This window comes from Canis lupus, chromosome 14 (assembly GCF_011100685.1).
Source record: "Canis lupus familiaris isolate Mischka breed German Shepherd chromosome 14, alternate assembly UU_Cfam_GSD_1.0, whole genome shotgun sequence".
Taxonomy (NCBI): domain Eukaryota; kingdom Metazoa; phylum Chordata; class Mammalia; order Carnivora; family Canidae; genus Canis; species Canis lupus.
The window spans coordinates 41,639,003-41,662,218 of NC_049235.1; the positions used below are offsets into that span (position 1 = coordinate 41,639,003).

At 40.0% G+C, this 23,216-nt stretch overlaps 1 protein-coding gene and 1 long non-coding RNA gene across 7 annotated transcripts in view; one reads left to right on the top strand and one right to left on the bottom strand.

Annotated features, from left to right (window-relative positions):
- The window catches only part of LOC119866282, a 29,968-nt gene extending 20,142 nt beyond the window's left edge, over nt 1–9,826 (bottom strand). Inside the window, exon 1 of the long non-coding RNA XR_005369627.1 lies at nt 9,307–9,826. This is a non-coding gene — a long non-coding RNA (uncharacterized LOC119866282). The remainder of the gene's footprint in view (nt 1–9,306) is intronic.
- Nucleotides 1–23,216, top strand: part of CREB5 (cAMP responsive element binding protein 5) — a 494,262-nt gene that overhangs the window by 145,678 nt on the left and 325,368 nt on the right. For all 6 annotated transcript variants that reach the window (XM_038557200.1, XM_038557202.1, XM_038557201.1 and 3 more), the window contains 2 exons: nt 17,008–17,079; nt 21,762–21,855. In XM_038557200.1, the coding sequence (XP_038413128.1) occupies nt 17,008–17,079; nt 21,762–21,855 (166 nt within the window). The remainder of the gene's footprint in view (nt 1–17,007; nt 17,080–21,761; nt 21,856–23,216) is intronic.

Below are 23,216 nucleotides of genomic sequence, written 5' to 3' on the forward strand. Positions count from 1 at the left end.
GGGATTCTCTCTCTCCTCTCCCCTGCCCCTCCCCCCATGCTCATTGTCATTCTGTAAAATAAATAAATCTTTTTTTTTAAAAGATTTTATTTCATTTTTTTATGAGAGACACACAGAGAGAGGCAGAGACATAGGCAGAGGGAGAAGCAGACTCCCTGCGGGGAGCCCAATGCAGGACTCAATTCCAGGACCCTGGGATCATGACCTGAGCCAAAGGTAGATGCTCAACCTCTGAGACACCCAGGCATCCCTAAAAAAAATAGATCTTTTTTAAAAATTCAAAAAATAACCTCATTGTGAACTGTTAATCTGTTAATGTTTTAGCATGTATCTTTCAAGATATCCTTTATGTATAAGATTGCAGCTTGAGATAAAACATGATTTATCAATTGCCATAGTTTTCTTGACCAACTCTCAATGGATAAACTGAGTCTTTACATTTAAAATAATTACTCAGCTCTTGAGCAGCCTTGGTGGCTCAGTGGTTTGGTGCCACCTTCAGCCCAGGGCGTGATCCTGGAGACCTGGGATTAGGTCCCACGTCGGGCTCCCTGCATGGAACCTGATTCTCCCTCTGCATGTGTCTCTTCCTCTCTTCCTCTCATGTGTCTCTCATGAAGACATGAAATCTTTAAAAAAATAAAATAAAATAAAATAAAATAAAATAAAATAATTACTCAACTCTATAAAAACTGAAACCAACCAAAATAAATCTAACCTGTTGAAAGATAAAAATTACATTTGTTGCAGTTTCTCCACCCCAATAAAAATGTTTTAGCCACTAAATCCAAAGTATATTTAGTAGTCAAAGCAAAGACATAAAGTAGTGGAGATTGTCCTAAATTTGGTTATATGGGATTGAAAAGATCTCAATGTATTGTTTGAAAGACAAATCAAAATAAATAAATAAATAAATAAATAAAAATGAAAAAAAAAGAAAGACAAATCAGTCTCTTCTGATAGAAAAAAGTAATTATTGTTATAATTACAGCTAATATATATTATATATTCCCTGCATACCAGAAATTATTCAATGTAGAAAATACTATATTCCATATAGAATAATAAACTATTATATATTTATGTTATATCTATATATAAATCTTTAAAACAAGCCTATGAAGTCAGTGAGGAAACATGCACAGAGAAGTTAAGCACCTTCCCCAAGGTCACAGAGCTGTGGTTTGAAACCAGGCAGTGTGACTTCAGGATGCGACTAAAGTGGTAAGTGAAAGAATTAATTAATCCCACGGTGGGGCCCTGTATTTTTTGTGTTCTCCCGATCTCTCATTCCTAGGACAACATTCTTATTTGGGGGAGGGGAAGTCTAACTCTTTCTTTATGCATGAGCTAGGCTGTGTTTAGTTTATGAGAAGCTGAGCATCTACACTACCTCTTTCAGCCAGTGTCTTGTCCTGGGATGCCATTAACCCTCGAGATAGCCCCAAAGTGACTTGTTAGGATCCTCCTGTTTCAAGTGAGGCTTGAGGAGCAGAAAAGTTAACGGTTTAGAGTCCCTCTCTCTGTAGCCTGAAATTCAGTGGTTTTCTCTCACTCTTAGGATAAATCCTACAAATCCTACCCTTGGATGATCTGAGGCCATTCTGTCGGTGACTCTGGGCCCCTCTGTCCCTCACCTGCCATCCTGCAGTGTCCTACCAGCCTTTTTCCAGCCCCTCAGAGTCACCAGACTTTTGGCTTTTCTGGTCCCCTCTACCTGGAACTCCCCTCTGCTCTGTCTTCAGGCTGCTCTCTCTGCTTCCGCCCCAAGCAGCCTGCTCTGAGGGATGGACCTGATCCTACCCCAAAGGAAGTGTCCTCTGTCTGCCTTTCTGGCTATCAGAGCATCCCCTCTGCTTCTTTCAGTGAACTTCCCAAAATGTGCAGCTGTTTTTCTTGTTCACTTACTTGATTTGTGTGCTTGTGGTTTTTGCTTACTTTTGCTCTGTGAGCAAAGGAACCTCATCTGGCTCTGTTCCCACTCTTCCCCCCCACACACACCTAATGAGGACCTCCGGAGGCATTTGCTGAAAGACTGACAGGTCTCCTGGAGGAAGATAGGGGAAATAGGGGAAGAGGGTGGCCCTTCCAGGTGCCTTAAAACCCTCAACCCTGCCCTGTGCTTGAGTGAATGACATTTGTGCTCCGCGGTCTGCATGAAGCAGCCAGACCTGGGACAGGAATCTGGGGTCAGCTGATGAGGGAAGATAGAGGCCGCTGTCCATTGTCTGGAAGGGTCCAGTGGTGGCTGATTAGGCCAGATGTTCCTGGGAGTGTCTCATTGTCACCTTTGGGTCCATGACCCTGGCCCGTGGCAGGGGAACCTCCCTTGCGCTTTGAAGATTTCAGACGAGTGCTTTGGGGTGTGTTTTTAAGTGACTTGAGTGTACTGTGGAATTTAGCTCCCAACAGCTTCATGTTTTTAAAGATTTTATTTATTTATTTGAGAGAGAGAGAGAGAGAAGCACAAGCTAGGGAAGGAGCAGAGAGAGAGGGAGAAGCAGGCTCCCCATGGAGCAGGGAGCCCAAAGCAAAGCTCGATCCCAGGACTCTGGGATCATGACCTGAGACAAAGGCAGAGGCTTAACTGACTGAGCCACCCAGGCACCCCTCAGCAGCCTCATATTTAAGGGGTTATCTGAAGCCTGCTTTTGTTATTTGTTTTTGCTTTTCTTTTCCTACCTTAGCTCACTGAATCACTTGTTTCAGGTACATTTAGACATCCAGATTGACTCACAACGTCACATTGACATTGAGTAAGTTCTCTTTCTCTGCAGAGTCTGCACTGAATATTCAAGTGGCTAGGGGTTGGAGCCTCTCTGAAGAGCTTCCTCTCTTATGCTACTCCTTTCTGAGCTTTCTTCGAGTATATTATTAATAGAAGAGGCATGGAAGGGATGGCTTGGATGTGAGTACTGGTTTGTGTAGGAAAGCTTGAGAATAAATGAGCTTGGACTTCAGAGCGCGTGCTGGTGAATCCTGACCTCAGCGTCCGCAGGCACTGATGGGTAACTATTGGTTTCCAATGAGAGAGGAGAGCCTTAATCTCACGATGTGTGGGATGTGCCCCATGGGGCTGTGTTTTGTAGGCAGTGAAGTTAAGGCTTGCCCAGAAAAATAACATGTTTTCCTTGCCTGGTGCTTGAGCTGTTTGCCTGGTGACTGGCTGATTGGCGGTTTGGGAAGGAGGAGGATGTTGGTTTACTTGGGTGTCCAGGGGATTTTGTGTTTGTGTATGTGTATGTGTGTGTGTTTGTGTAAGTGGTTGTTTCTGTTTCTTTGGAAACAGTAGAGGACAGATAAAGAAATAATGATGATACTATTACTTTCAACTTGTGTTCATGTTCTTTGAGGCATTTTACAAATATTAGCTTGATGCCACTATTTAAATAATGCCCTCACTTCGAGAATACCAGAAATCCTTTGATGTAGGTATCGCAAAAGTGGATGGGAGAGCTGAGAGTTTCGGAAATAACTGGGAATTTTGCCATCCTGACTCATGTTAGAACTGCTTTATCCGGCTGTGTTTCCTACAGAGGTACTCAGTGGAGAAGATAAATCAAAGCTGTATCTAATCAAGGCTTTCTTTCAACCTTGATGGAAAATGCTTTTTTGAGATTAAAAATGCCCAACCCATAGTATGTAGTGGTACATGGAAAAGACATTTTCATTAAATAAAATTTTGACTATTCCCAAACATGAAACAACTAAAAATTTGTTAGGTTTTCAATGCATACAGACCTTTCCACATTGGGAGGTGGCTACCTGCTTTAAGAGACAGAGGTCTCAGGCTATTCATCTTGAACTCCCCAGTGTCCTAAGGTTAGGAAATGTTGCTGTTATGGACATACCACATCTCTGTGTTTCCAACTGGATGAATTGAGCAGATATTTGATGGTGCTCTGACTTCCCTTTTTTCCACAGCTACCTTGCACAGCTTCATCCTTTAGTCAAAGTATTTCTATTAAATATTACATGGAATATTTGGGGGATGAAAAGGAGAGAAAAGAAAAAAGTAAGAAAGAGAGGGACTAAGAATAAGCAGTAAGATGATTATATATATATATATGTATGTATCAGTCCTGTGTGTATATATATTTTGCTAAAGAGAATTTAATAACAAAAGGAAGATTCAGTTTCTTTTTTGACCGCCCAAGTGGAGAGAGTATGATGTCATAATCTCTACTCGTCTTATTTCTAATGACTCTGGGTAGATCTATAAGCAAGAAGGTGCTGACTTTCCCAGTGTACCTTGGGTGCCCTCCATACTCTACTCTTTCCTGCCCCAGGGTGAATGGAGTTAGGACTGTAAGGACAGCATAGCCAAGCACAGATGAAGGGGTGGACTGGCCCAGCAAAAGCCTTTACCTGTATTTCTGCAGTCAGGAGCAGTGTTCCAGGAAGATAAACAAATTTATATGCAGTCTGGTTTTGGCTCCTCCAAGTCCAGGGCAAGGTGTCTGATGGTTTGCTCAGCCAGCAATGGCCAAATTTATCCCAGGGTCAAGTGACCCATAGCCCACGCTAATAGGTCAGCTGGTATGCCACAGAGCTAGAGTTTGAACACAGACCAGACTCCAAAGTGTTTCTCAGCATCATGTCTCAGAAGACAAAAAAATAATAATTCTACCTGGAGCCTTCAAGTAAAAGGATAGTAGATAACATTTTGCTTGATAATTGCTAGGTTATCTGAGAATCATAGAAGGTCGGGCTCTCTTTAAAGCTCATACCTTCAATACCTTTCAGAATCTTTCATCTCTTTACACATGCTTTCAGCTGTCAATGTAACTTTGCACTGACCAGGACCCTAGCAGCTCCATATGCTTACTATAAGGTGACTGTATAATAAAAACAGTAACTGCCATGGCCCAGCGCTTTACAGTTTATGAACTGCTTCCCCAAATGTCATCCATTTGATCCTCCCAATGTCCTTGTGAGGCAGATAATGCTGATATTGTCTATAGTCTCTTTTGCTAGCAAGAAAATAGTGTTCAGATATTCGTCGGGTATTCAGAATAATGTTAAATAACTTGGTCGGCTTCATAGCTCAGGGGTTAGAGCACTGGTCTTGTATTGTGAACTAATTTGCCCAAGATCACACAGCTAGTGAACAAGAGAACTGAGATTTAATGATCAACTTTTTAATGTAAAATCTGGTCTCCTGGCCACGTTGTTAGGTTTGCCACAAATAATACAGTCTTGTTTACCAAGATTAAAAGTGAAAGAAAGCCTAAAGTTAAAAAACAAACAAAAACCTTATTTCTAGTTCAGTTAAGAGATTGTTTCAAGGTTTTGTGTGTGTGTGTGTGTGTGTGTGTGTGAATGCACACACACCTTTAATTGGCATTATATTATGAGAGATATTTAGCTGTGAAAGGAGAGTATCTGATATTTGATGTAATTAATGAAATAGCATTGCTTTCTCACAGCCTCAGAACCCTCACAGAACTTTGCTAAAATTCCTTTTTGGCCTTTAATTCTACCTTCCACTGTAGACGTCCATGCAGTCCTCATATCCCTAATGGGTGGTCAGGGCTCAGCAGGCAGAGGTTATTTTGGTGGAGCCTTGGTACTCCTAGCTTGAGGCTTAATGCATGATTGGTGCTCGGCGACTAGGTGAGGAAAGAATGAATGAATGAGACCAGTGTCCTCAGATTCTGATCCTACGCCCAGTGCATGCCAAGGTTGAATCACTTTTGAACAAGTTCTCTGTGACAGGTAATCAATCACTGTCCACAGGCCACTTTTCCTGAAGCAGCCTGCAAACAATGCTCCCTGAAGATCCCTGAATTCCCTTCTGAGCCATTGTAGTTTACCCACGTGGATGTGGGGACTTGCCCCCACCCTTTCCCCTTTACCCAGCCTTTCAGTGGAAATGTCTGATAGGCCTCCCTCCAGATCCCCTCTGGGTGTTGCCTGCACCCTTTCCCCATTATACTTTTTCTCTTGGCAAAGTCAGGTTCAGGATATTTTCCAGGGCCTGACCTACACCCCCTGAGCAAAGAGACCACATTCATGCTTAGGGAGGGCTCCTAAGTTTTGGAGAGGAGGGGCATTAAAAAAAATCCTCTTTTCCTTTCTGTGCTGATTTGGAGTGTTGACTGAAAAATGGTGCTGTTGTCTGGGGGCCGAGCCCGGGGGATAGAAAGAGCTGGCCCCTGCGTTTGTTTGTGAATGGCTCGGACCTTTTGATGAATTGGGAGTCTGGTACAGCGTAACCTCTCGTGGGTGGTGGTTCAAGGAAAAGGCCTTTTCTTTCCGCGTCCTTTTTCCAGGCTGTTTTAGTGGATTTGTAGGCTTTAGTGAGTAACTCTTTTGTTTAATAGGAAGTTGAGAAAAGCATTAAGGATTTTTCTAGCCCAAGGAAACGATTTAGTGATCCTCAAAAATACAGCTTATTTCTGTACTTCTAAAATACAAGTTTAATGATCCTTAACTGTGGTGACCTTGTGCTGAGAGGCGGACTTGGATTTTCTTATCCTGCCCCCTTGCGAGCTCAGTATTCTCCTCTGGGTTACATTAGGGACTAGGCATCAGTTTTGAATGTTGAGCTAGTTTATGGGGATGAAATCATCTCTGTAATATGTGTATGAATATATACATATAAATACACACACCCCAACTTCTCAGTAAAACAGGCCAAGAGAAAAAAAATTGTGTGTATGTGTGTGTGTGTATCGGATCTATTAATACATTTTTCTTAGTGGGAAGTTGGTTAGGAAGCCAATATTTCCTGATAAGTGTTCTGTGAGCTGATGGCTGATGGTGCTGGCAACATGAAAACAGAATTAAAAAAAAAACAGAATTTAGAAACTTGTGGTATTCTGTACTCAGATTTTAAAAAGAAAAGAAAAACATGCTCTTTTTGATGGGACTATCCTCAGCAATAATATAAAAGCAACAGGCAATTATCAGGAGTGAGAAGGCATCTGAGCGAGAGCCATATTTCCACCTTGGGCCAAATGCTTTATTTTGCTTCTGTTGAGTCAACACTGCTTAAAACGGTGTGGTAAGTTAACTGGAGAGTGGGGACTGTAGGTAGCCAAACCAGGTAATTTATTTAAAAAAAAAATCTAGGTAGCTTATACTAGCTTACTCATCTGTCTCCTCTGTGGATTGAACCTCAAAGAGTATGCTTATGCTTCGTTAAAATTTCAGCCACAGCCCCCCTCCTCCTGCCTTTGCTTCACTTGGAAAGGGAATGATAATTTCACACACTTTTTTGAATATTCATGACATTTTCTTTGGCATTGAATTTAGCCTCATCCTAAGCTACACTGTATTAGAGCTTTTTAGAGCTCTTTGAAAAGTACAGAGAGGTGAATATTATGCATTTAGTCCTTTTAGTTACTCTAGTATGTGCTGGCTTAGTTTTTCTTGTTTCCTCTGTTCTCTTCCTCTTACCTGCTTTTTTTTTTTAATCTGTGAACCCGGTGGCATGGGCCAGGGGGCAGTGGTGCTCATACTATCATTACTCTCACAGGGGCTGTGCTATGGGCTGTGGGGTCGGGAGACGAGTACTGCACTGTGCTGCACTGTGTGTTGCAGTATATGTCCCAGCCCTGCCCTCCACCCGTTAAATGCCAGTGGGGGCCCCCAGGGACAGTGGCAACTAAGAATTGGCTTCATGTATTTCCACATCCCCTTACTGGAGTATGCAAAGAAATTATGCCTTCTCTAAGGAAGCAGATGAAAACATGCCTTTTGCTAGTATTCAGAATGGGTCCCCTGTTAGAGTGATGGCATAATCTTCAGGTGTCATGAGGGTTTTGCCTTTACGTGGCCTTTAAGTGACCTGCTAGTACTGTCAAATATTCACAGGCTTGACATTTGAAGAATAGTGTGTTAGGAATCTGAATCAAGTCTGTGAGTATATTTTGACCCTGTATTCAGCTGACACCTGTGAGTTGCAGGGGGCTCCGAGCACAACTGCCGACTACTTTACATCGAACCGAGGGATGCCCAGCTTTCTGTTGGAAGTCAAGGGGAAAAGTACCTCGTTCAATATGATCATTTGCAAATGTCTTTTAACAGCAAGTCAGTCATAGTAATCTCAGGATGAAATAGCCTCTTGCCAGGCCCTGCAGAAAATAGAGACGTCTGGCGTGATCACCACTCTGTTTATATACAGCCTCACATTTTGTAGTTGAGATTCATGCACAAGAAGAAAACTCAAAAGTTTCAAGTATTACTTCAGCCCATAACTTAGGTGGACTAAACATACAGTGTTGAGATGCAAGGATACTTACATAGGATAGAAATACAAAGAAAACAGTGATAGAACTGATAAAAATCATTTGAATGTGAAGAAAACAAACTAGAAATTTGTGATTTTCCAGACTATTTAAAAATATTCATTGTTTATAAAAAGTTTAAAAACCAATATACCCAAAATGTCTCAAAAATTATACTGAGATATAGCAGAATTATTTGGGATGTGTTTTAATTCCAAAAAACGGCAGATTTTACTATAGCAGAGCAAGAAGGAGTAGAACTGTACTGCTGACTTTTTTCCTGATTTTCTAAAGGTAACTGCTTTTTGACTCAAAGGAAAAATAGATCCAGTTTTGTATTTAATCTTTTAGCTGTTAGAGTTTTTCCTTTCAGGATTTCAGGGGCAACTGTTTTAAATTGCAATGGAAGACTTTCTGGAAAGGTAAAGATGACAGTGTCAGCTAAACCATGGATCACCTCTTATTCCAATTTAACTTTTTTCTTTCCTTTTTTTTTCTTTCATTGCTTTTCTCTTCAATGTGTTTGTATTAGGAGTAGGTAAAAAGGAGGAGTTTGCTGCCTTCAGCATGTTTTCTGAGTCTGTCCTATTAGAAACAAGCAAGTGATTTGGTTACATTTAATATTTTCTGAGAATCTCTATTCTAGTGTTTTGTTAACCACATGTATGCCAAATAAACTTTTTTTTTTAGAGATGGAGTATGTCCTGCAAAAATAATAATAATAATACTGTGCTCCATGGGAGCAAAAAGAGGAATAGGACCTAAATACCCACTCTTAGTCACAAATACATGCACTGCAGTGGCTTATTCAGCTCTGCACGTCTAACGCCCAACACTGATGCTTAGCAAATACATTCTGAACTATTGAACCCATAGATGGGAAAACTGTAAGACAGGATTGTGCAAAACATAAGTAGAAATTAGCCAGCAACTTTGAAAAGAGGCCTCATATCTAAAGAAACATATGGAAAACTTAAAAAAAAAAAAAGAGGAATCTAACATATGAAAACCCAATCCCACTGGAATGTTTTTTCATACACAGTATAAACGCCACATAAATAAAACCACAAACCTCTGCAGAAGTGCATGAGAGGACGTGAGCCCCCAGCACTCTCCTGGTAGGGCCTCCTATGGGAAGTAAAGCCTGGGTGAATTTCCAGAGACAAAAAAGCTGTTTAGAAATCCTTCCTCCTGGGAATGGTGGACCTAGTTCGAAGGGGACTTTGGACAGTCCCTTAGCATAGCATGATGCAGTTGTGTGAAATAATCCTAAAGAGTCTCTGATTCCGGTTGTAAGATTCCAAACTTTGGGGAGACCAGTGGCTGCTGAACATCTTTTAAGGACGGTGATTTTCTGGTTTGAACGGAAGAGTAATATGTAACTGGAGCGGTACGTGTACAGTTTAGGGCTTCCGAGGAAGAGTTCTGGCTGTAAACTGCCCAGAAACACGCCCCAATCTCGCCAAGTTCTGTTGGAATTTTCACTTAGAAGGTACAGTCCCACTGTTGGTCTTGTTCCCTGTGTAAATCTCTGGTTCGAAAACTTTGCAGCATTCAAGGCGTTTCAAGCTTGAGGGCTGAAATGTCACTTTAAAAGCGGGAGGGGGTTAAAAAGGTCACGCAGCTGCAAATAATAATAGCCCAATGAAATTCAGATTCTAGCTGCAGCTCACTTCAAGAATAACACTGAAACAGGAAACAAGCCTACTAGATCTTTTTACCAGTAAGGCTAGTAAGAACACATCTGATAAAATGTGTGTGTGTGTGCGTCTGTGTGTGTATTCGTGTGTATGTGTGTGTGAGACAGACTCACAAAGAGAGACAGAGAAAGACAGATGTATCAAGACAAATAGAGACAGAGAAATAGGCACAGAAAAAGGTTTCTTTTTATGAGTATCCATTTTTAAAATTTATTTGAGAGAGAGAGGTACTATTTGTGTGTGTGTGTGTGTGAGAGAGAGAGAGAGAGAGAGAGCACAAGCATAAGCAGGGGGGAGGGGTAGAGGGAGAAGCAGACTCTCTACTAAGCGGGAGCCTGATGCAGGGCTCGATTCCAGGATCCTGGGATCATGACCTGAGCTGAAGGCAGATGTTTAACCGACTGAGCCACCCAGGCACCCAGGAAAGAGTTTTTCAGAGGGAAGATACAGGAAAAAAAGACACAGAGATGCAGAGAGAGATACAAAGACACGCACACAAAATAATTTTCTTGGACTTAAGCTCAAGGGTGTTTATTTTTCTGTTTGAAGTTACGATGTTAGGTTAGAAAACTAGAGGTATATTTGAAATAAAAGGATTTACTTTTCTGCGATTTGGCAGTTAGCTTCCATGGATTATTTTTTCAAATGATAGCTCTTTGAATGGTCTGATTTTACAGTGTTTTACTAAAGTGATCCTGTTTCACAGATTAGCAAACAACCTAGTGAAAGATACAATATCCCTCACAAAAAAAGAAAAGTCTTAGCCCCAAACTGAATATATAATTATCTTCCAGGAAAAGCTAGCCATGCTTTGGAAGAACCATCCTGCCTCCTGTTAAAGTAGGATCAGTCATCATAGAATAAAAAAATTTATAGAGTGTGTTTTGGTGAATTTCTTAATATTGTGTGGTGCTGTTTGCCTTTTGACCAATGCATTGAGAGAAATACTTGCTTCCCTCCCTCCCAAACACAAACTACAAATTGGCTAAAGAATTAACTATTTTAGTTAATAAGCAACTTTGTTCCCAGAAACAGAGACTGATCTGGACTCACACAGTGTGACTGGCTCAAGACACTCCTGTTTGCCAACTGTCCTTGGCACTTTAGGAAGGTCTTGTTTCCCCCTCTGGAACTTTTTCTGCAGTCTCATAACTCTGGCAAGGTAGTGAGGTCTCCTTCACATGAGTCCTGACAAGAAGGCTCTTTCCCCACTCATGACCGGCCAGTAAATGCTGACAGATGTTAAAGTCATTCTTAAAATTCGAGCGCCGCCCCCCCTACCGATCTATAAGGCATTCATGATCAGATTAACAATGGCAGAGCTGATGGAGACATATCAGTATTATTATTAGTGCTCATTTATATGTATGACTTTAATTTGCAACTTTGAAGTTCCCATAACTTCTGGTGTTGATAAAAGTGCATGCATATTTTCAGGTGAAAACAACAAGATACATTGTTAGTATCTTCATATTTCAAATCCCTCATCATTGTATGAATCCATCTGCTGTTATTGGGAGAAATTTGTGCCATTCTAAGATCGGAGATCTAAGACTGGAGTTTGATGTTAACTAAGGATCAGTAGCGCCTTCCTATGAGGTAGATGGGGAGTATCATTCTTGGCTGATTTCAGCAAACCGAGGTGATGGAGGTTTTTTTTCCCTTGGAGCTCAGTTGTTATCCTTGTTTAAAATACATATTTACAGTATTTTGTGCAGACTCTCCAAGTTTTTAGTAACAGTTGTTTTTTGCAATGTTTGCCTTTCATGAAATGGTAATTCCAAGTATATCTCTAAATGCCTGGCAAAGCATTTGAATGGATTGCATCAGCCATTGTGGAAAATTTCCCATTTTAGACCAGGAGGAATTTGTGGGGTCAAATGCTGAACAATGAAAGAGATTCTTGCTCATTTCAAGGCTGAGGAATCCAGTGGCAGTTGAGGGTTTGAATTGTAAATCAAGCCTGTCATCTCCTTGTCAACTAGGAAAAACCTCTACTCACTTTATGCGCTATTAGGGTTTGTTATTAGGGTTTTGTGTTGTTTTCCAAAAATTTGAAGGGAAATTAGACTCATAAGGCATTTGTTCTCAGTGAGCATTGAATCTGAACTTTGGAGAAGAGGAATAAAAACTAGAACTATTTAGAAACTCTTAAATGATTAAACAGTGTCTGCCACAATTATAACTGTATCTAACCAAATTTATGGGGTCACTCAGTGTTTCTCAATGGGTGCTCTGTGGGTATAATAAGTAGCCAGCACATGGCTAATCGACTGGACTTCAGTGGCTTTACTGTCTATGGCAGTATTAACAGATTGAATTCATAATAAATTAATAGTACATGTACATGTGAAATTTAGTGAAAACTAGCCTCATCTCATTGTTTTCACCAACAGCCATTTCGACATTTGTGTGTGTGTGTGAAATTTCTTCTATGGTTATAACTGAGGATGGGTGGAATAAGTGGTCTGTACAACCTCTTGCTTTGCTGAAAACTTGGTTCTGGGCCAAAAAGTTTGAGAACTACTGCCTTAGGAGTGGAGAAAAGTCAAGCTGTTTGGGGTGGTTTATGATGATGATTCAGGATTCATTATCCATTCCACAAATATTTATTGAACGCCTACCATGTCAGCTCTATGCAGTGGAGCCTGGGGTATGGCAATTGCCAAACAAAACTTGGTTTATTAAAATGTCCCAGCTGGTAAAACAACAGAATGGGAAATAAGAGGATGAGGCCTGACTTCTGAGGACCTAATGCAGAACAACATGGATAAAATCTGTCTGAGTGATTTGCCCCAGTTGATGGAGGATAGAAGAATATTTGCAGGGCTTTAGTAGGAGTCTGTTGAGAGAATAGTTATTACACTATTTGCTAGGAAAGAACCATAATAATAGGCCATAAAAATAGACCAGTGGTTCTTCACTAATACATCAGACCAGATCGTACTAGTTGATAAAAGTAATGAAGCCTGTGTGGTAGAGTGGTACCATTTAGTAAAACTATCACAAACACCCACACAGTAAGGAATGAGCAAGGGCATGCTATTTGCAGAGGGCTAAATGTGGGAACTGCAGTGCATCAAAATAAAGCAGTTGAGGTTCACACACTTATATATACACACCCACTCACCTCAGACTTTATTAATCACTTAAGCCTATTTTATTTTAGCAACTGCCATTTTACCTTAGGACTTTTATTCCAGGGACACCTGGGTGGCTCAGCAGTTGAGCACCTGCCCTTGGCTCAGGGTGTGATCCCAGGGTCTAGGATCGAGTCCTGCATTGGACTCCTTGTGGGGAGCCTGCTTCTCCCTCTGCCTATGTCTCTGCCTCTCTCTATGTGTCTCTCTCATGAATAAATAAATAAAATCTTTTTTTAAAAAATGACTTTTATTCCAACACTGTGTACTATGTTGCCAAAGCATTTGGTCCATGGGATCCATAGCATAGAATAAACTCATACAGATTTGTTCATGTTTAAAACATACAATAATAAAATGACAGTAGTAAGTCAGCTGAAGATATTGATGACTGAAATCTAAACTGTTTGAAGGCAGACTCTATTTCTCTGATTAATCATATTCCTCTAAACATAACATCCATACTATGAGGGCTCAGTAAGAGTAAATCTACATATGGCTGGAGCTTATTCTTTCTTTTTTTAAAAGATTTATTTATCTATCTATCTATCTATCTATCTATCTATCTATTCATTCATTCATTCATTCATTCATGAGAAACACAAAGAGAGAGGCAGAGACATAGGCAGAGGGAAAAGCAGGCTCTCTGTGAGGAGCCTGATGTGGGACTCGATCCTCGAACCCCAGGATCATGCCCCGAACTAAAGGCAAATGCTCAACCCCTGAGCCACCCAGGTGTCCCTGGAGCTTCCTTGTTCTTCAAGCATCAACACCATAGTGTAATTTGGTGGTATTTGCTGCAGCTTATATGCACATTACACCTTGGTTACAGCACACTGTAACCAATAATTAAGATAAAGCAGCTAATGTTGATATCAAGCAGAATTGTTAAACTATTACCATTGTAGGCTGAATTTATGGGGGAAGTCAGCATTTTGGTGAAGTAGGGTTTGGGGTAGAGTTGTGATTATGGTAGAAAAATACATTCTTCCCATACTTACCTGACATGGCTTGGCTGATGTCTCTTCTCACTTTGGCTTTTTAATGAATCTCTTTTAACCTTCAGTAGTGGTGCTTCCAATCTTGACCACTTCTGTTAATTGGAGATTAATTATTATCACTAATTAGTACTTTTAGATGTATGCCATAAATGTATTTATATGGAGCTTTCCTATTTTACTGTCAGGCAATCTTAATATTGGTTTGTAATGTTACTAATATTGACATTCTTTTATTATTATCTTAGCAACTCAGGCTCTTATGTGTTAATCCAAGAAAGATTCACCTTATAACAAATTCTCTTTTATAATAGGGAATAGTTGACATTAGAGTGGGGTTCCAGTAACACTTGCCTACAGAACCTCTCCCTCTCCTACCTCCAAACACACAGACTTAAACATGAAGAAACACACTTTCTCCATAATTCGGGCATGTCTTACAGGCCTCCTAACGAATCAGTGTGATAAAGAAATGAAGGAACTGAAGATTATATTCATAGCCTTGTTGTAAAGGAGGGGAAATTGAAGCCAGAAACAGTTAAATGACCTGGCAGTAGTCAAGTAAATCATGGTCCCAGAGACAGAAAGAATTCCAGGAAAGCATTTAAAAATTTACTAGAAAAAAAAAGGCATATTTAATTAATGGATAACCCAATTACTCTGTTGTTTTTTCTGTCCTGACTCAAAACCACTCTCTCAACCTTTGTTTTGAGGTGTAGACGTAAGTCAGCCTTCATAGGAGAGAGAAGAGATGCTTTGTGATAAGTGATGGCAAAATCAAATGAATAGTGAGGTTTGAGAAATTATTTTAATTGCTCATGACTTTCCTCAGACAAGGACAAGTGGAAAGCTTCTAAGGATATTTGTTTTTTTTTCTACTTCTAAGTACAATAAAGTAATTTACATAATATGCCTGATCAGGAGAGCTGTAAAATTATGTTCAGTTACTGTGTTGGTAGGTGACCAGTGGAAGTAATGCCAGACGTAGAGTACAAAGGGGTAGTACTTAGTGAAAACTGTATAATAAGGAGGCAGTGGGAAGGAGAGTTTGTGTTTGTAAATCTGTTTTGTTCTCTAATATCTGACTAGGGGTGTTATCTAAGGCAAATCTTTTTGATTTGCATTTCAGAAAAGGGAAAAGATACACCTATTTTCCAAAGAATGTATATGAAGTTTCTTAGTGCTTGGGGAAAGGGCATAGTGATGGACAAAATAGTGTTGGGTTTTTTTGCAAGATAATAAAGCTTCCATGGACGAAGGCTAACTATCACTTGAATAGAAGCAGAGTTCCCTCTTTCAACAGTAAAGGGGACTTGGGATTCCTTTGGTATCACCTACAGGTATCATTTTAAGGAAGTGGATACCTTCTTGTGCTTCAGAGATAAAGCAATAGGTTTTAGTACCCTGATAGAGCCATATCCCACTGGCAGCACAAAAGAAAAATAGGATTTGGAAAATGATTTAAATTGTGAAACTTAAATTTACATAGTGTTTTGTGATGTTTAAAAAAATTGTATGTAAAAAAAAAGCTTGAACATCTCTGCTATCATTTGAGAATGTTCCTATAATAAACGCCTTTGTTTTGTCAAAAAAAATTTTTTTATGTTACTGTGTAGATCAGTAACCATGAAACTATGTGTGTGTACTTTTATCAGTTTGGAGGAGGATTTGTAAAGGTAATTTTGATTACACTCTTTTTTGCCTAATAAACTTACCTCAAAACCTAACTCCTAGGCAGCCTGGGTGGCTCAATGGTTTAGCGCCACCTTCAGCCCAGGGCCTAATCCTGGAGTCCCGGGATTGAGAACCACGTCGGGCTCCCTGCATGGAGCCTGCTTCTCCCTCTGCCTGTGTCTCTGCTTCTCTCTCTCTCTCTCCCCCGCCTCTCTCTCATGAATAAATAAATAAAAAATCTTAAAAAAAAAAAACCTAACTCCTACAGGGATGCCTAGGTGGCTCAGCAGTTGAGCATCTGCCTTTGGCTCAGAGTCTCAGGATCGAGTCCCTCATCAGGCTCCCTGCGTGGAGCCTGCTTCTCTCTCTGCCTATGTCTCTGCCTCTCTCTCTCTATGTCTCTCATGAATAAATAAATAAAATCTTAAAAAAAAAACCCTAACTTTTACATAAGAAAAAAACATAGTATAATGTAACATAGCATTGAGACCATAACATAAGATTTCTCCCACTAAAGCTGCCTTACTCCTGATAACTTCTGGAGATCAGATGGGCAATGGCCTTAATCTAATATTAATTTCAAATCAGCCTGTAAAACCAAATTAACAAAATATCCAAGGTAATGTTTTCTGCATTTTCTTATTTCTGTTTATCCTTGCATAACTCAGATACTTTTTGTTGAGGCATCCGTGAATGCCTGAGATGAAAGGGAATTGAAGACCGGGGCTCACCGCTGGGGTCATTTGCTAAACTGGCTGCGGGGCTTCTTTGCATCCTGTGGTTATCCTGAAGCTTGGTGGGATGATCACGGGTGAATTATTTGACCACTGCTCAAATTTGGTCACCACACTGGTGATAACCCTGTTTACTGCCCCCTCTCTCGTTTTTCTAAGTAGCCAACTCCAAAGGACAGGTGTGAACTTTGCTTTGGAATCTTCTTGCGCAGGTGCGGTCTTACTGGGTAATAACACAGTCCAGGTGGTTTTCCAGAGGCAGAATTTCTGCTGCAATAGCCCTATGGCATTTTTCTTCAAAGTACAATAAATATGCGCCCAAGCAAACAATAGGAGCGCAGACTGCAGAAATCCTAGTGAACTTCAACAAGGCGGGACCTGTGTTCACGTTAATGTTTATCTTGTCTAATTTGGGGATTGGCATAGAAAGGGGCTCCGAGCAATTGCCTTTCTCATGTTTCTTAGGTAGAAGTAGGAGATATTCATGGATTTCTGTTTTTCTTCCTCCCTCTCCCCCGTCCCTACAGATTTATGAGGAATCCAAGATGAATTTGGAGCAGGAGAGGCCGTTTGTCTGCAGTGCCCCTGGCTGCTCTCAGGTGAGTGTGGGGGTCCTTTGGTCTGTTTTGCTGGGGATGTAGCTGCCTTCTGACAGGGAAACAGCTCTCACTTGGCAATCATGCCTGCTGTGGGCTTTCTTCACCAAGATATCGTCAACCCCCCCCCCCCCCATCATCATCATCACCACCACCACCACCACCACCACCACCACCATCATCTTCTTCCTCATTATTTTATTTTCTACATTGAATAGTTTGAATTACTTCCCTCACAGCCCCTGAAATACATCAGCATTGGCCATTTCCATCCTTAACTTTCCCCTGGAAGTAAGCCAGACGCATCCTGCCCACCAGATGTTCAGGACTGTTATTTCAGAAAGGGGAGGGAGGATGCTGCTTTTACAATAGTCACTTGATATGGGGCCTTTGAATTACTGGTAAAATAACTCACCATCAGAGTTGAATTCGATTTTGTTTTGTTTTCCTCATTGAGTACAATAAGCCCCCTATAACTTTTGTAGAACCCACAGTTTTTCCATTTATCTAAACTTTAAGAGGGAGAAGTTGGCATGCAGTGCTAGATTAAACCTCTTTGTCTCCAATGGCTCCTATCAAGCGGGATCGTTGTGATGATTAGATGAGACACTACATGTATTTAGTATAAGGCCTGCATATAACAAATGATCAATTAATGTTCACCATTGTCACTCTTACTTCTGCTGTAATTATGGACCGTGTGGCAGAATTTTCCAAGCTCGGCACTGTAAACACTTCAGGCTGAATAATTCTTTGTTGTGAGGGCTGTCCTGTGCATTACAGGATGTTTGGCAGCATCCTTGACCTCTGCCTAATAATCCTAGGGGTCACTCCCCAGTTGTGAAAACCAAAAATGTCTCTAGGTATTGCTGAATGTCCCCTTGGGAGCCAAAATGTACCCCCCCAACCCCCCATTGAGGATGACTGCCTGGTGGTTTGCACTTTGGCTTTAGCTTTTTCTTTTTTTGGATCCCTTCCCTTTCGGGGGTCCCCTAATTCTAGCTGATGTTCTCCCACTCCATTTCATGTGTTGCTGTAAACTGTCTTTCCTCCTTTTTGGAATCAGGCAGGGTATAAATAAATAATGCCACAGACGTGTGGTCACTGGTGTCAGACGCTGCTAGAGCCGGGACAGTGAGAGGCTGAGCAGAGGCTGTTGGGTTTGGCAGTTGGGTTCTGGCGGGTGACCTATGAGAGAGGAGTCAGGGTGGGGGCCAGGTTGGAAGGGATTAATGAGTGAGTGGGTGGTGAGGAAGTGGAGGTGGCCAGCATAGAGGACTCTTTCAAGAGCATTGGGGAATGACGGGAAAAAGAGTGATATAATGGTAGCCTGAGAAGAAAGCAGCCTGAGAGAGGTTCTTTTTAAATGAAAGGGTAGCCTTTAATCAAGAGCAAGGAGAAGTGAGAGTGCTGGATTGAAGAACCACAGCTGAAGCACCAACCCCAGAAGACACAGGGTGTAGAAGATCCAGTGAGGGAGAAGCGGGTGCTTATTCCTTTCAGGCAGGAAGGAATGGAAATAGTGCTATGAAATCACAAACACATTCTGAGGTAGAGGTGGTAGTGAAGGTTGAAGGGGCACATTTCTAATGACCTTGTACTCAGTGAAAGAGCAGGTCATTTCCTTGAGAAGGCTGAGTGGACTGGTTAGACAAAATCAGAATGGAAGATGCCCATAGTTTCTTGGTTTTAAGGTAAAACACCAAATCTTTCCCCCTCAACCTCTTTCCAAATTTAAGTATAAAGATGCATCTAAAACTTGATGTTTTTATTTAAGGTGGGACCATTTCTTTTTCTTGACAAACTATTTAAAAAATATGTGCATCTTTCAATTGAAGAGGTATTAGAATTGAGGAAATGTAGTAGTTGCCTAGTGATTCCAAATGTCTCCTGCTGGGGTGATAGCAAATCACAGTCCAGTCAGTTGTGATCATGGCATTTACTGTAGTGACCTTCCAGAGCCTGGGGACCTGCATGGAGAAGAAAGGAGGCTGGGGATTGGAGAGGGGAGTAAATATGAGTTATCAGTGCTTGTGCTGCATTGGCGGCAATGAAGGATGTTTCCCCCTTTTCCGTCATTGAAAGAAAACTCTGCTGTATAGGAATGGTCTACAACACCTGGGAGGTTTTTTTGTATTACAGCTCCTTATACATTAGCTTTGTGTCTTTGTCTCTTTGAAGTAAAGAGAAATAAGCTTCTCTGGCTCTTTCTGAGCTCACAGGGTCCATTGTTAATTTCACTGCTCTTTGCCCTTAGCATGACCATGCTTTGAGTTCCAGTGGCCTCTTTTAGCTGTGTATCTGTCGTAGACTGTACATTTTGGTTATTTACAACTTGCTGTTATTTTCCTGCTAAATTAAAAAAGCCCTGTGATGTCCTGTATTGTCTCTTTGGGAGGTATTGGGAAGGTATTTATAGTTAATATGACATTTTATGGAAATTATTGTCATTTAATAAGTATTCTAGTTAATATTCTATTTTAGGCTATTATTTTATGGAACCAAAAATGGCTTACAAATACAAAATGAAAGCTATTACCATGTTGTTTGCTGATTATATATATATCACAATAAAAATTATAATAAGGATTTTAATGGCAAGACTGAGAAGTTTAACCTGTCCCTAAACCACACATGGTAGCATCCCATATTAGATGTAGTCATTTTAAGGTGTTCTAAAGGACTGAGAGAATAGATGAAGCTGTAGCAAAAACTCATGTCATTATAAATCAGACTTCCATGTAGTTTGGAATGTGACATAATTACCATGCTTTGCAGATTCTATATTCTTTAATTTATATGATACAAATGATAAATAACTAAGTCATATTTGTTCCCAAAATTACTTTTAGAATATCCTGAAGGATTTAGCCCAGTGAATTCCTTTATTTGTATGAACACTAATCTGTACTGTTTGCAGAGAAGATTTCTACCACAATGTACAATGATAATTAAAACTTATAATGACTATCCTAAGGAACTGGGAAGTTCTGAGAGACTTTCTAAGTTGTCTACAATTCAGAAATGTTTGGCAGAGTTTATTGTCTTTTCTTGTGTTTTCATTTGACTTTGATAAAGCAGATGCTCTTTTAAGTTCAATTATTAAAACATACTAGTCTGAGTCAGGAGAGGCTAGGATCTGCTGCAATAACAAATCACTCCAAAGTTTCAATGGCTTAAAACAACAAAGTCTTATTTCAAGACTGCCCAAGTAATTTCTATTGTACATTTTTATTTTAGCTTGGCAAGACATTATTCGTTATCCTTTAGAATTCAAAAATGCTCTTCAGAACCCTTCAAGAGATTTAGGATGATTGAGGGGCCACTATTTCTAATATTGTGCATTGCCATGCTAAAGGAGAGAGGGTCTTGCACCAGGAATCAGCTAGCATGTGAGTGACATATCACTTCCATTCCTGACTCCATGGGTAGAACGAGTCATATGTCCCCTGCTACCACAAAAGGGCCAGGAAATCCAATCCCACCATGTGATCCAAAGACAGACAGCTGTAAACATTTGAAAGCCACATTTTAAACAACTGTAATATTACTCTTTGAAAACTAAAAATAAAGTGTTGGTTTACTACACTGTACAAAGTATAGAATACTAAAAAAGATTTGTCATTTTACTATAAGTCATCTGTATACTTATAAAAGATCACATGAGTGCAATGTGCAAGGTCTTCCTAAACAGAAACATACTATACAAATGTCACATGCACATTTGTAGGTATTTATGTCAAACAGTTAAACATGACATGCAGTTCTTTCCCAATGTCTGACATGAATCAAAATTCTTTTCCTGCTTCATGCATTTTTCCTACTTTTGGTTAATCTATAGATAATGTCTAGCATATTTATTATGCCTTAGACTACTTTATACTATTTTGTAGTATACTATTTTATACTATTATGTAGAACAGTAACTACTAGACAGAAGTTCCACATAGTTTTGCAAAACTCCAGTGCTACTTAGGTCTAAATTCATTTTTCCATAGTGGACATGTTTTTCTCTCATATATAGGTAGAAATAAGAGCATTTTACTTTTGTCATGTTGCCGCTGTTAGTTTCTTTGTGAACATATGTGAGCATTCATTCAAGCACTCTTATTTATTGAAGATATAGCATATTTCTATTGTATCTATTACTTGAATACTTTCAGCATTGTTCATTTAACTCTTTCTCATTTATTCTTTAACTAAACACAAATTTAAGATCTTCCCTCAGATGCAAACCTCTAGTTCCTAAGGAAATATCTAGTTGACTGATGAGTCTTTACAATTGATTATATTCAAAGACTGTTTAGGAAGTAGAAGCCATTAAAAGGAATTCCCAGGGAAAGTGTAGGGAGTCAGAGATGACATCAGGGAAAGGTCTCCAATTTCTTATTACTATTCAGCCAGATTTTACTGCAACCTAGTTAAGTTCCTGGTAAACGATAATGGAAATAATGATGCATATATTTGGGTGCAATCCAAAGGAATATCTCAGCACATTTGCTTGCAAAAAATAATTTGGCATTTAACTTAGCATGCTTTCATACTTTTTCAGAACTAATTTTTTGTTTTGCCTGTCACATATGTAATGCTGAATACATCTTTTTCTCCGTGATGGCAAATATATATTATAAAACTGAATGGTTCCTCTCCCTTCCCCCCCCCTTTTTTTTCTATTTGTCTGACAGCGCTTCCCAACAGAGGACCATCTGATGATTCATAGGCACAAGCATGAAATGACTTTGAAGTTTCCCTCAATAAAAACAGACACTATGTTATCAGGTAAGGAGCCATCAGGCAAAAAGGCTTTGGGTAAACGGATCAGCTGCATGAGAGATAATTATTCTGCTTATGATAGGATGATTTCCATTGGCATATTCTGTGCCATGAAGATGTATATTTCTAAGGTACAGCAGAGACTTAAAATAATGGTAAGCAGAAATGTAATCAGCTAATGTGGTGTTCACTCAAATAACTGAAGAGCTGTGATTTCTCATTTTCAGGAATGTGAAATATTTATTGCTATGAAAGTTGGCTCCATATAAGTATTTTTAAAAATCACATACCTGTAATCACTCAAGCAAAACATCTTCATTGAGCATCTCTGATGGGTACTATACAGTTCTGAGTACTATGGGAGATGCAAAGATTGATATGATTCCTGTTCTTGAGAACATCATAATATAGTGTACATGTGAAAATATAGCTAAACTAGAGGATTATCTATGATATATTTCACATGAGTATTGTAAGGAAGATTCTATAGTGGCTTTAGTAGAAGGAGCTCTCTTGATCTCTCTCTCTCTCTCTCTGTTTTCACTGAGTTGACCATTGAATTTTTTTTTTTTAAAGAAACAGTATCTGCCTCATAAGTGGGAGGTTAAATGAGATGATATAGCATGGAGACATAGCAAGTGCTCAGAAATGTGAGTAGAAATAAATAACAATCCCAATGAACTCATCAAGTAATTGCCATTCCTTCCCATTTTGATAGGTGGTGCAATAAATTAAAACAGTGGGCAGGGCTCAGAGTGAGGAAATCTGAACTCTAGCATGGGCTTTGCCTCCTCCGGCCAGGTGACCTTGAGCCACGTTAGTGAATCCTTTTGGGCCTCAGTTTCTTTTTCCATAAAAGGGGAATGATTTTGTCTGCCAGTCTACTCCACAGCCTCACTGTGAAGATCCAATGAAAGAATGTAAGTCAAAGTGTTTCCTAAATCCTGGCGGGGTAATTGAAGCATTTCCTGTTACCCTTCTTAGGCTAGAGATATTTCACTGAAACCACTGTCTCCTTGGCATCATGAAAGAGATAATATGCCCATAAACATGCTTTAAATGATATCAGAAGAGAAACTGACTGCCCTGGCAGGCCTAGCTCATATAACTTAGCATTTCTATGGCACTTAAATTTTACAAGTATTTTATTATCCCTATTATTAGTAGATCATCTAAGAGTTTTATCAGGCAGGTTATTATTACAACTCATATTTTACTGATAGAGAAGGGTCCTATGGAGATGGAGCAGCTTTTCCAGGCTTACCACACAGGGCAAAGATGAGGGTCCTTGATGGTGCGGTCCCAGCTCCCTGATGGACATGGCTGCAGCATTCTCACACTTCACCACTTGATATGCACGATTGCGT